This window comes from Penicillium concentricum, assembly GCF_028827145.1.
Source record: "Penicillium concentricum strain IBT 3081 chromosome Unknown utg000002l_segment0_segment0, whole genome shotgun sequence".
NCBI classification, from domain to species: domain Eukaryota; kingdom Fungi; phylum Ascomycota; class Eurotiomycetes; order Eurotiales; family Aspergillaceae; genus Penicillium; species Penicillium concentricum.
The window spans coordinates 8,254,791-8,265,580 of NW_026622755.1; the positions used below are offsets into that span (position 1 = coordinate 8,254,791).

Genomic DNA, 10,790 nt, shown 5'->3' on the forward strand with positions numbered 1-10,790 from the left:
TGATTATGCTCCCTTAGCTCCCTTTAGACTGAATGAATTGTGCAATCACAGCGAGTTCTCGCTTTCCACTTGGGACCACATGTCCGCCCGCGTGCCAAATGACAATTGGCTTCTTTTCATCCTTCAGCTCCTGGCAGCTTTCTACCAACCTCATTGATGTAATTTCATCAACGACACTATCCATACTCCCCAGAGAATGCAGCGCTGGCGTCCGACTGGAGGGTTTGTAGAAGGCACGATAAGCTGGGTGTGAGGCAGCATATCCCGAAATGCTGACCACAAATTTGAGAGGGAGGGTGGTCCAGAGTGGCGAAGAAAAATGGATATGGAATTCCATCTTCCGCTTCCAATCGGGCAAATACATCTTGTCTATTTTCTTCCAAAAGCGATGCAACCATAGCAGCCGCAGCGGCACCTTCGCTGAAACCGATGACCCCATCGAACGGCCCAGAACCCTTCAGAATAGATCCGACGGAGTTCAAGCCATCTCGTAACCCGGAGTAAAATCCATCCATAGACTCAGATTCGAACCAGCTCCATGCGCCGTGCCAATCACGCAATTTGGACGTGCTACTGGAGGAATCTAACGAGAAGGGGGCCGTCGGATAGACAAATTTTGCCTCATAGGACCGAGGGTTCGCTTAATCAATTTTTCTAGGGCCTAGAGCTTTGCCCTGAAGAGGTCCCCCGATTGGCGGGATCCTGTAGTAGTAGTGGTTAGCTTAAGCTGTCCCGGTATTTCTGATGGGTGGGCAATACCGTGGATCATCAGGATTTTCATGGTTGGAAGTATGTCAGATCTCGGTGAGATGAGAGTGTTACTCAATGCAGGGGCGCACATGGTCATACAGTAATGGCGGCCGCTAAGCAACGCCAAGGCCCAAATAGACCTCGCCACGGCCCGTGAGGCCCGTGGGTTTTACCAATATGGGCGGGCTGGCCGTCTGACGGCCCATGGGCCGGTTACTAAAAAGAATTTGATTCTCACGGCATTTTCATAATTTCACAATGTTTTAACGACGTAAATAACCGGATAATGTGTAGGTGAATGCTCACATTTAGTTTTCTAAAAGTTGAACCCCCCTCCAGGGCTGTTTGAGAAGCTTACATAATTTGATGTGTATGTGCCCAGGCGGTCCCTGGACCCATTGATGCCCACGGGCGGGCCGGTACTGACCGGGGTCCACCCATGGGCACGGCCAAAAGAATAAACCTTGGAAGTGACGGGGAGTTCCGGGTGGGGTTGATCCACCCCTAGTATGTTTAGCCCAGCAATAATAAAACCAGATACGGCATCGTAAAGAAGCTAACATATTTCATATAGCGCAGACTAGGTTAGCACGATTGATAACAGCTCTTACTCGCGTAATTTATGTAAGATTATCCGGAAATATTGATTCAATTTCCTATATATGGGGTATTTATTACATATCTGGGGTCAGTAAATGTATTACCTCAGCATGAATTTTTGAGTATATACAAAAAGTGCTATTCGTTGGAGTGTTCTGCCGTCTACGGCCCACTCTGGGAATACGTTGCCGTTATCGAGAATTCCTGAAAGTCATCACGATGTGTCAGAACCCCCGGGGCCGATTGATTATTTTAACTATCTTAGCCATCCAATGGAATCGACCTTCTTATCGTCACATGAAGAAACTCTATTCCAACAGACATAGCCTAACGTCAACCAGCTCATCACACCTGGCATCTAGAGGCTGATGTTACATCCCAAGGCTGACTGTGTTTCGGGCTGACGTGTCCTACTGTCTAGACATGCTTTATAGCCCCATTTTCGATCCTCAGATATAACCGAGATCGGAAATTGAACCTACATGGGATGGACGGTGCCTAGGTATGGTTGGGGTTTATATGGTCTTGGATCGCAAGAAAGTCTGATTCTTCAACAATATTCTTTCTTCATCTTCGACTAGCTAGTCTGTTCTTTTTTACCTTTTTGCTACTTTATACTTCTTGAGTTCAGTTCAAGATGACTATCCGACCAATCAGTGCAGAGACTCGGGCTGCAATTGCAGATCTCATTCTGCTCCGGGAACAATTCATCAAGAATCGTCTTATTTTCGTGGAAGGTGCCCGCATCATCCCCATCCTCAAGGTGCTGGGCGCCACCGACAAGGATCTGGAGAAGATGAAGACCGTGAGCAACACTTTGCGCGACGATCCGACTCTTCCATTCCGAAAAAGCAAGAACGGGCGGTTCTACTTCGATTTTGAGCAGTCGCAAGTCCGCCGTCTTGAATACCAGCCCTTCGCCTTGTCGGCGGAAGAAGACTTTGTGCGGCACGACTCCGGCCAGACCAGAAAGTTCCAAGAGGTCGACGAAGATCTGCAGGGTAATTCGACCCTACATGCTCTGTTGGTCTTCAAGGCCCTCATCTTCCGCGGCGTCCCCATCAAGCAACGCCCGAAGCTCAACTATGACACTGAAAACTTTGTGTGCACCCTCTTCAACTTGCGTACAGTGACCAACAAGGATCTTGTGGGTGAGCCCGCGCTGGAGGGCGTGCACAGTGATGGAGTCGATTTCACCATGACGACCTTCCTGGGCAGCGAGAACATGACCAGCGACAGTGCTGTCACTTTTGTGCATGATATGCGCGCGAAGAACGCCCTACGCTGGGATGAAGTCAATCCCGTGCACACCATGGGCAGCTACCAACACCGGGACTTCTTGGACACCCTGCTCTTCGTCGACCACGAGAGGAAACACAGCCTGTCTCCCGTCCACGCTGTCGATCCTGTATGCCCCGCCACCCGGGACATGCTCATTTTCTTCACGCGTAAGCCAGTGGTCGAGGGTCACATCTCGCACCCCTATGATTCGCTGAACCCTCACCACTCCCTTCCTATGCGGGTAGAGTTGGCGTAGGCAGGTCTCTACCTCATACACTAAAATAATTTTCTCTTTTCTTTACCCAAAATGATCATGTCTTTCTATTTTTTTCTGTGACTGCTCTATTTCTCGGCTTCGGAATAAGAAAAAAACGAGGGAAAAAAATAAAAAATAAAGGTCTGCAGTGCATATGCCAAGAGAAAGTGGCGTTTGTCAGGCCGTTGAAGAGCAAAAAGGAGATAAGGGTAGATTACGATCTAAAAATAAATACACTAGTGTATTTAAATCTATATAACACTACAATTACATTCAAGGTGTTCCTTAACAGTTTGTTTCATGTATCATTACTCCGCTATCGCAGCCCAAAGATATAGGTAGCCCGTCTAGAATACTAAATACCTGCTTCTTCCAAGGTTGTCTCTTGTCGCTTTCTGAAGCTACAAGATAGTATCTAAACCAAGTCCAATGGCAAAAATCTCCGACCTTGTCGGCCACTCCTGGGAAGGCCGTCTTCCGTTATCCTTTTCTGTCTGGGGTATTTTACCTCTTCTTCTCATAGTCTTCTATTTCGCAAGAGCAATCCGCAGCTATGTGCTACTCAGACAATTTGATGGTCCTTTTATCGCCAAATTCTCCCGACTATGGATGATAAGGTCGGCCTTAAGCGGTACCCAGAACACGCGACTGCACGAATGCTCGAAAAAATACGGTAAGAGGGAGTCCAATCCATCTAGACTTGCATTTAACAAGGAAAACTCTTATTTTTTTTTCGATATTCTCTTAGGTTCAATTTGTCGCATTGGTCCCAAGACTCTGCTAGTGTCGGATGCAAACTTCCTGTGGAAAGTCAACAGTGTCCGCGGCGAATACATTCGCTCGATCGCCTACACGGCCTTCAGGCTCGAGCGTGGTAAAAATAATATCCTCAGCACGCGCGACGAGAAGCGGCATCAGGATCTGAGGGCACAGATGGCCGCGGGTGTCAGTCATGGGGAATCCTCCTCCCCAACAAAGATCATTACTAATGCTTTGCTAATGTGTAGTATTCCGGGAAAGAGAACCTGCATTTGGAATCCTCAATCGACCATCACGTCAGAAAGCTGCTGGGGTTGATTGAGCGCAAGTATCTCTCCTCGACATCGGAAGGCTACCGCCCCATTGATTTCGCGCGGACCTCGAGCTACTTCACGTTCGATGTGATCACTGATATCGCCTTTGGGTGCCCCGCCTCATACCTGGATGCTGATGAGGACAAGTACGATTTCATCTCCAACGTCGCTTCTATGTTCCCAGTGATGTGCGTGACCGCAGTGATCCCCTCGTTGGTCCAGCTCACCGAGGTAGGGTGGATCAACAAGCTTCTGGCACCGTCCAAGAGTGACCGAATGGGTATTGGGAGGATCATGGGGTAGGTTCCCGCCCTTATTTTTGAGGCAAGGGCAATCATCTGACTTGCAATAGAATCGCCCGTGCGACAGTGGAGGAACGGTTCACCCCTGGCCACCCTGACCGCGGAGATATGTTAGCCGCTTTCATACGCCACGGTTTGAACAAGGATCAGGCCGAGTGCGAGGTTATGCTTCAAATGTAAGTTGCTCTGTTATACATAAGTATGCAAGCTGACGGGGGCTCAGTCTGGCTGGCGCGGACACTACGGCCACTGCTCTCCGGGCTATTCTCCTGTTTATCATCTCCAAGCCATCAGTAGTTCGCAAAATATTGGCTGAGTTTGAGGCGCACGGAGTTGGCTGCCCGAGCAAGGTATCAGGCATGGAGACCGAAATCGTGTCGGTCCAGCAGATCCAACAGCTTTCGTATCTGGACGCGTGCATCAAGGAGGGTCTCCGATTGCGCCCTCCAGCGACAGGTTATCTCCAGAAAGAAGTGCCACCGGGTGGGGAGACGCTTTCCGATGGGCGGTTGATTCCAGGCGGTACGGGCATTGCGTACTGTGCCTGGGGGGTGATGCGATCCCCCGAGGCTTTTGGGCAAAACGCGGAGATCTTTCACCCGGAGCGGTGGTTAGATTCCAGCCCCGAACAGCTGCGACTGATGAAGCGCCACTGGGAGTTGGGCTTTTCGACCGGCAAGTGGCGCTGTCTTGGTAAGGATGTCGCACTGTTGGAGCTGCAGAAGGTGCTTGTGGAGTTGCTCCGCCGATATGACATTGCTGCGGTGGACCCAACGCAGCCGATGAAGAGTCGGAATTACAGTCTGTTTCTAGACACAGATTTTAGACTGGTGATCACTAGAAAGAGTTAAACAGACTTTGCGTACTCGCGCATAATTAGTGATGGTATAACTCAGTATATTGAATCTCTCCGTATTTCTATATACGCGCTCCTTGCAATTTAACGTATTCGGTAAGCCAGTGGTCCATCCCAAAACACATAGTAAATGCGATAAATTACAACTTGATATAGAACGGCGCTCTGGGTACGAACCGTAATTTTCTATTCTGAGCTGTGAAACCCTTAAATTACGTGTAGAACTGCATTCAGAAATTGTATATAACTATTCTTACTTCCAAAGTTCCGCATCTTTCAGCCTGAGCAAGGTCCCAAGCGTCTTGTCTTTCATAGAGAAACTTCGAATTCCAAGCACATCTCTATTTTAGTCTTGCATACTTTGGAGCACTAGAAGGGATGGTTGTCAGTATTTTAACCAAGTTTTGGAGGTTGTTCTCGGTAAAAGCACGTACGCGCGGAGACATCCATTTACTCTACGTTGTATACAATGTGCAAATATGGACAATTTGAATCGGTCGTGAATTTTAATTCATACGAATGGCCATGTTCGATATTAATTCGAATCGAAATGAATCTGTCAAAAGTTCGATTCGATTCGATTCGTGCGGAGCGGTATCTGGTTAAGCGTCGCGCTAAGTGACCCGAGTTGATCGACCCCCCAATCCTTCGCCATGACATGTCTTCCTTCCCTTGACCATGCAGACCATCCGTGCCCCGCGAAGCCGGAGAGAGTTTACGGTGAGTGTGTCGGCAATCCCTGTCGGAGCTGTCTAATTAAACAACAGGGATGTTGGCGCTGTCGAAAACGCAAGGTGAAATGCGACGAAGCTTCGCCGTGCTCGGCGTGTCAACGACTGGGGCTGCAGTGTGATAGTTCTAGTACACGCCTCATCTGGCTGAATGGCAATCAATCTTATCGATCCACCGGCCGGCGATACATGTACTGTGGTATGTGACCTCTGGGTCTGCCACTCATCGTAAACCTCGGCTCACTCCGAAACAGAACGGACATGGGAGAATTGTGCCCCTCTCGACTCCGACGTGCTAGATATCTTGATCGCACAATGCGACGAATTCGAGGCGAATAAATTCCCGTGTCCTGCAGTGGTCGACCACAACCCATTTCTAGTATTCCCAGCGATGCCCCCCACCTCGTTAACGTCAACAGTCAACCTAGTCTTGGCCAACGGTGGTACTCACGCGAGGCACGCTAACAGCGAGGACAAGTTTCTCTTTCATCACTATGTCAATTATGTGGCGTCGGTCATGATGCCCTTTGAGCACCCCTGGAACCCTTGGAAGCTGTATTATCCATCGGTGTCACTGAAATACTCCGTGCCGGGCGAACGAGCCCTGTACCATGCCGTCCTGGCCCAAGCCGCCTTTAATTTAGCCCATCTAGGCGGCGGCACCGCAGATATGATGCGCTTGGCCGCGAGGCACTATAATGCTTCCATCCAACACATCAATAATGGTATCCAGACGTCTGCGGACAAGGACCCTGGGCCCATCTTGGCGGCGATCATGACCCTGATGATGGCAGAAGTAAGAACTATCACCCACTTGAATAGAGATAGAGATAGACTTACCTTTTATTTTTAGGTCTACAGTGGCCAATCCAGAAAGTGGAAGCACCACCTACAGGGGGCGTGGGCCTTTCTCCTCAACTCCAACAGCAACGAAATCTGGAACCAGTCCCGATTCGCATGCTTCTCTATCCAGAGCTTGCTGATTGTGGGGATTATCAGCAGCACTACTTCGACGGACAACACCTACTCTCCTTTGGCGCTGACGCTCGGTCTTCCACATGTAACGGATCGCATTTCCCCAGCCAACTCAACTTCAGTAGACGCTCTTCCTCCCTCGCCAATCAGTGCCGAACTTGCATTTGGGGCCTCTATCTCGTCCACTCCACAGTTCGGTTTCACAATTGGGGCCCAGAAATCCCTTCTCGAATGTATTTCAGCCATCACCACCGTCAGCCAGAAAATGCGATCGGACCCACCCGCCAGCACCCAGTTCGATGCCGACCGTGCTGTTTCCCACGTCCTGGCCTGTCTAGGGCTTCTCCAGGCACAGGCCAACGACGGCCCGCCCTTCCACCCAGACATCGACTTGGCTCTTTCCACCGAGCCTGATCAGCCCGCTCCTCATGTACAGAACCTAGCACGCTACCAGCTCAACGCATTTATCTACGCCACTTATATCTACTTGTACCGATCGCTGATGGACGTCCCGCCGAAGCGCGTCGCGACATATGTGTCATTGACATTTCAAAATATTTCCGCATTCTGCGCCCAGAGTAGCGGGAACTTCTCGCTGTGGCCAGCCTTCATCGCTGCGGTCGAAGCTTACACGGAAGAGGATATGGCTTCGGCGCGGGAGTGGCTTCAGGGATCCATTCACTTTGGGCTCGGAAACAGGCTTCCTGTTAAACGAATCATCGAGGAGGTTTGGCAGAGGAGAGAAAATGCGCACTTCGAAAGCACGATAGATAAGGGGCTCATTACTGTAGACTGGAGAGATGTGGTGAGAGATCTTAGAGTGGATATCCTGCTGGTTTAGTTGGATGTTTTACGAAAGTTGAAGTTCAATTATGCTCAATGACCGTGATGCCGTGCTATTTCATGAAAAAGCCTTTCTAAAGCCTTTCTAGAGTCTTGCGGGACGCGTTGTAAACCTTTTGCCGCCCTCTGTCGTCAGCGAGCCTTTCTCGATCTTCCCAGTTGGCGTTTGTTTCAGTTCTTCCACGATCTCAATCACCGTAGGTACCTGGTGCCGTGCCATATGCTGCTGCGACCATTGCCATAAGGCGTGCTCATCAATTGTACTCTTATTGCGCAGCTTCACCGCGACCTTCAGATCATCTTCAGTTCCCGCTCCCAGCTCGCTGGGAATCGCAAACGCAGCGACGATGACGACATCGGGATGCTGCAGAAGCTCCTCTTCCACCTCTAGAGCATTGATATTTTCCCCTCGCCGTCGAATAATGTCTTTGATACGGCCAACAAAGTAGACATTGCCGCGTTCATCCACCTTCGCGATGTCACCTGTGTGCAACCACATATTGGCATACGTTTTGACCGTATTTGCTGGGTCATTAAAATAGCCCTGGAAGAAGGCATTCGGGTTTTCACTGCGCAGCAACAACTGACCCGGAGTATTAGGGGGCAGTGACTCGTCTTCCTGGTCGGCGATGCGGAGTTGGTACCCTGGGCGCAAGATGCCACATGATCCTGGAACAAGAGGGCCTTCTTGCACAATAGGGATGCTAGCCTCCACACTACCATACAAGGTACGAAGTGGATGGCCGAATCGCCGCTCATAATCGTCAGCAAACGCTGGAATTGGAACGCCCCAGGCGAGTCGAACTCCATGCTCCCGATCCAGTGGGCTCGGGGGCTGCTTGTAGATCAGGGCTAGAGTCGCCCCCATGAAATCATACACTGTTGCCTTGGTCTCCCGGATCTCGTCCCAGAATCGACTTGCCGCAAATCTGGGAGACAGAGCGGCGGTAGCACCAAGGAGAATGCTGGGAATAACGGTAAGTGCAGTTGCATCTGCGTGGAATAATGGGAATGGACAGTAGAGCACATCCTCTGTCCGGAGCTTGCAGCTTTCCATCAAGAGCGTGGCCTGGATAATGAAGTATTCGTGCGAGAGTATACATGGCTTGGATTTGCCTGTCGTTCCGCTAGTATACAAGAACGCAGAGGTAGTAGCCGGTGTCGCAGCGAAGGATTCCTCAAGGGGTTCTTCGCTGAGGTAGAGCTTGGAAAGGTCCTGGGCACTGCCACTCCCAAGGATCCAGATAGAGTCGCTCTTGATTACACCAGACGCTTCAACTAGGTCAACAAATTGGTTATCCACAATTACCAGTGTCGCATCTGCTGCAGCGACAGCATTTTTCAACGTCAACGACCGCCAATCGGTGTTGACCGGAACCCACACGGCGCCTAGCCGGTTGGTAGCCATCCAGGTATGAACCATCTCGACACTATTCTTCATCATGACGAGCACTCGGTCGCCCGTTTGAACTCCCGCTCTGCGCAGTCCACTAGCGAGGGCGGCCACGCTGCGATCAAAGTCTTGAAAAGTAACATCTAGGCCCTGACAGCGAATGAACACTTTGGTAGGGTATTTTCTGACAGCTGTCTTCATCGCAGTATTGATATCGCGAATCTTTGGCTTTGTTTGCTTTCGGTGAGCGAAATTTTCGAAAGCGTCGGCTGCCTCCTTCCGAGCAAAACAGTAACTGGCGGTGTTCACCTCATCATGTAGAGTCGATTCCATGTTTGGGAAAACACCTCGCTCGAGGGACATTTTGAGGCTAGACGACGCTGCTTTTGGTAGCTGCGCAATTTCCAACGCCAGCTCTTCAGCACGTCCTTTCGGGTCTTCGGCGATCTCAGTGAGTAGACCGATCCCTAGCGCCTCCTGGGCTCCTATAGTTCGACCACGGATGAGAAGCTCTTTGGCTTTCAGCATGCCCACCATGTGGGATAGCCGCAGCGAAATTCCACCTGTCACGGCATGACCCAGCGTCACTTCGGGAAATCTGAACTTCGCATTGGGGCCACCCACGACGAAGTCTGCGGCCAGGGCAATCTCTGCTCCGCCGCCCACCGCGTATCCGTGTACGGCAGCCACCACGATGGCTGACGATGAAGAGGTCAGTCGTGTGATATCCTGTAGTAGACCGAAGGCGATGCGGAGTTCCTCTGCAGATCCCGTACGGGGGGCGAGGGTTTCCTTGAGATCCTCGCCAGCGCAGAATGCGCGGTCCCCCGCGCCTTCTAGAATGATGACATGAGCGTCTGCATGAGCGCGCAGTGCATCAGTTAAATGACAGAGAAGCTCAGCGTTAAGTGCGTTTAGGCGCTGGGGTCGATTCAACGTGATCTTGACCACGCTTGCGGCGGGGTGGGAGATGATCACCGCCATAGAAGACATGATCAAGTCAGGAGCCTGGCTTGAGAATGGTTTGATAAATAATGATTTGCATCATGGTGTGACTGGGTATATAAATGTGTTCGGCGGTTCATGCTAATCGATATGAAGATAGAATCACGGCAACTCATACCGAGATAGCGGAGATGCCCTGGAAGAGAATGTCACATCTTGAGAGGGCGTGACTTTTATTGGATGGGAACCTTGTCGTACCCACTCTTCCTGCGAAAAATCACTAGCTAACTGGTAGACTATAATTCCTTTATATAGAGTAGGTGCGTGTGTAATAAGAAGTGGAGTCAGAAAGAAGTTGAAATATAAAAACAGGTAATTTATCATATGTGGGTTTAATAAATGCGCTAGTCCTAGATGATTTACTGGTGGGACCTGAGGTCTCAGATTCAATATGTATACTTCAAGTTGGCAGATCACCCAGGAGCTGTAATATAATACAAGGTAAACATACATGATACGTTACATTACATTCAATAATTACTTACTAAGCTTTCTTGTGTACCTAGGTACCTAGGTATGTATAGGTACAAGAAAACATGAGATGAAGTAAAAAGAGCTCATAATACACAAAGGCCATTCAAATGTTTCTGAGAAGTGAAGAAGAAGAGCAACAGAAAAAGAAGAAAACATGTAGCCATGCTACTGTGTATACAGGGCTGGGTATCATATAGTACAAAAGGAAATGAAGCATGATAGAGGCAAAAAGAGATGAAGTAAGAAAATAA

At 49.8% G+C, this 10,790-nt stretch overlaps 5 protein-coding genes across 5 annotated transcripts; 3 read left to right on the top strand and 2 right to left on the bottom strand.

Moving 5' to 3' along the window:
• Window positions 1–13: 13 nt before the first annotated feature.
• On the bottom strand, window positions 14–515 carry N7517_006858 (Serine hydrolase FSH; the record flags this gene model as incomplete). The annotated part of the gene is made up of 2 exons (XM_056724588.1): window positions 14–243; window positions 278–515. The coding sequence occupies 2 exons, from the start codon at window positions 513–515 to the stop codon at window positions 14–16; spliced, it is 468 nt and encodes a 155-aa protein (XP_056580838.1).
• A 1,472-nt stretch (window positions 516–1,987) lies between these two features.
• Window positions 1,988–2,887, top strand: N7517_006859 (2OG-Fe dioxygenase family protein; the record flags this gene model as incomplete). The annotated part of the gene is made up of 1 exon (XM_056724589.1): window positions 1,988–2,887. One exon carries the CDS (start codon window positions 1,988–1,990, stop codon window positions 2,885–2,887), a length of 900 nt encoding a protein of 299 aa, XP_056580839.1.
• A 609-nt stretch (window positions 2,888–3,496) lies between these two features.
• On the top strand, window positions 3,497–5,113 carry N7517_006860 (cytochrome P450; the record flags this gene model as incomplete). Its single annotated transcript, XM_056724590.1, has 5 exons — window positions 3,497–3,560; window positions 3,636–3,832; window positions 3,895–4,259; window positions 4,313–4,438; window positions 4,486–5,113. 5 exons carry the CDS (start codon window positions 3,497–3,499, stop codon window positions 5,111–5,113), a joined length of 1,380 nt encoding a protein of 459 aa, XP_056580840.1.
• A 925-nt stretch (window positions 5,114–6,038) lies between these two features.
• On the top strand, window positions 6,039–7,665 carry N7517_006861 (fungal specific transcription factor domain-containing protein; the record flags this gene model as incomplete). The annotated part of the gene is made up of 3 exons (XM_056724591.1): window positions 6,039–6,048; window positions 6,104–6,645; window positions 6,703–7,665. The coding sequence occupies 3 exons, from the start codon at window positions 6,039–6,041 to the stop codon at window positions 7,663–7,665; spliced, it is 1,515 nt and encodes a 504-aa protein (XP_056580841.1).
• Window positions 7,666–7,752: 87 nt separating this feature from the next.
• Window positions 7,753–10,053, bottom strand: N7517_006862 (uncharacterized protein; the record flags this gene model as incomplete). The annotated part of the gene is made up of 1 exon (XM_056724592.1): window positions 7,753–10,053. One exon carries the CDS (start codon window positions 10,051–10,053, stop codon window positions 7,753–7,755), a length of 2,301 nt encoding a protein of 766 aa, XP_056580842.1.
• Between the last annotated feature and the right edge of the window lie 737 nt (window positions 10,054–10,790).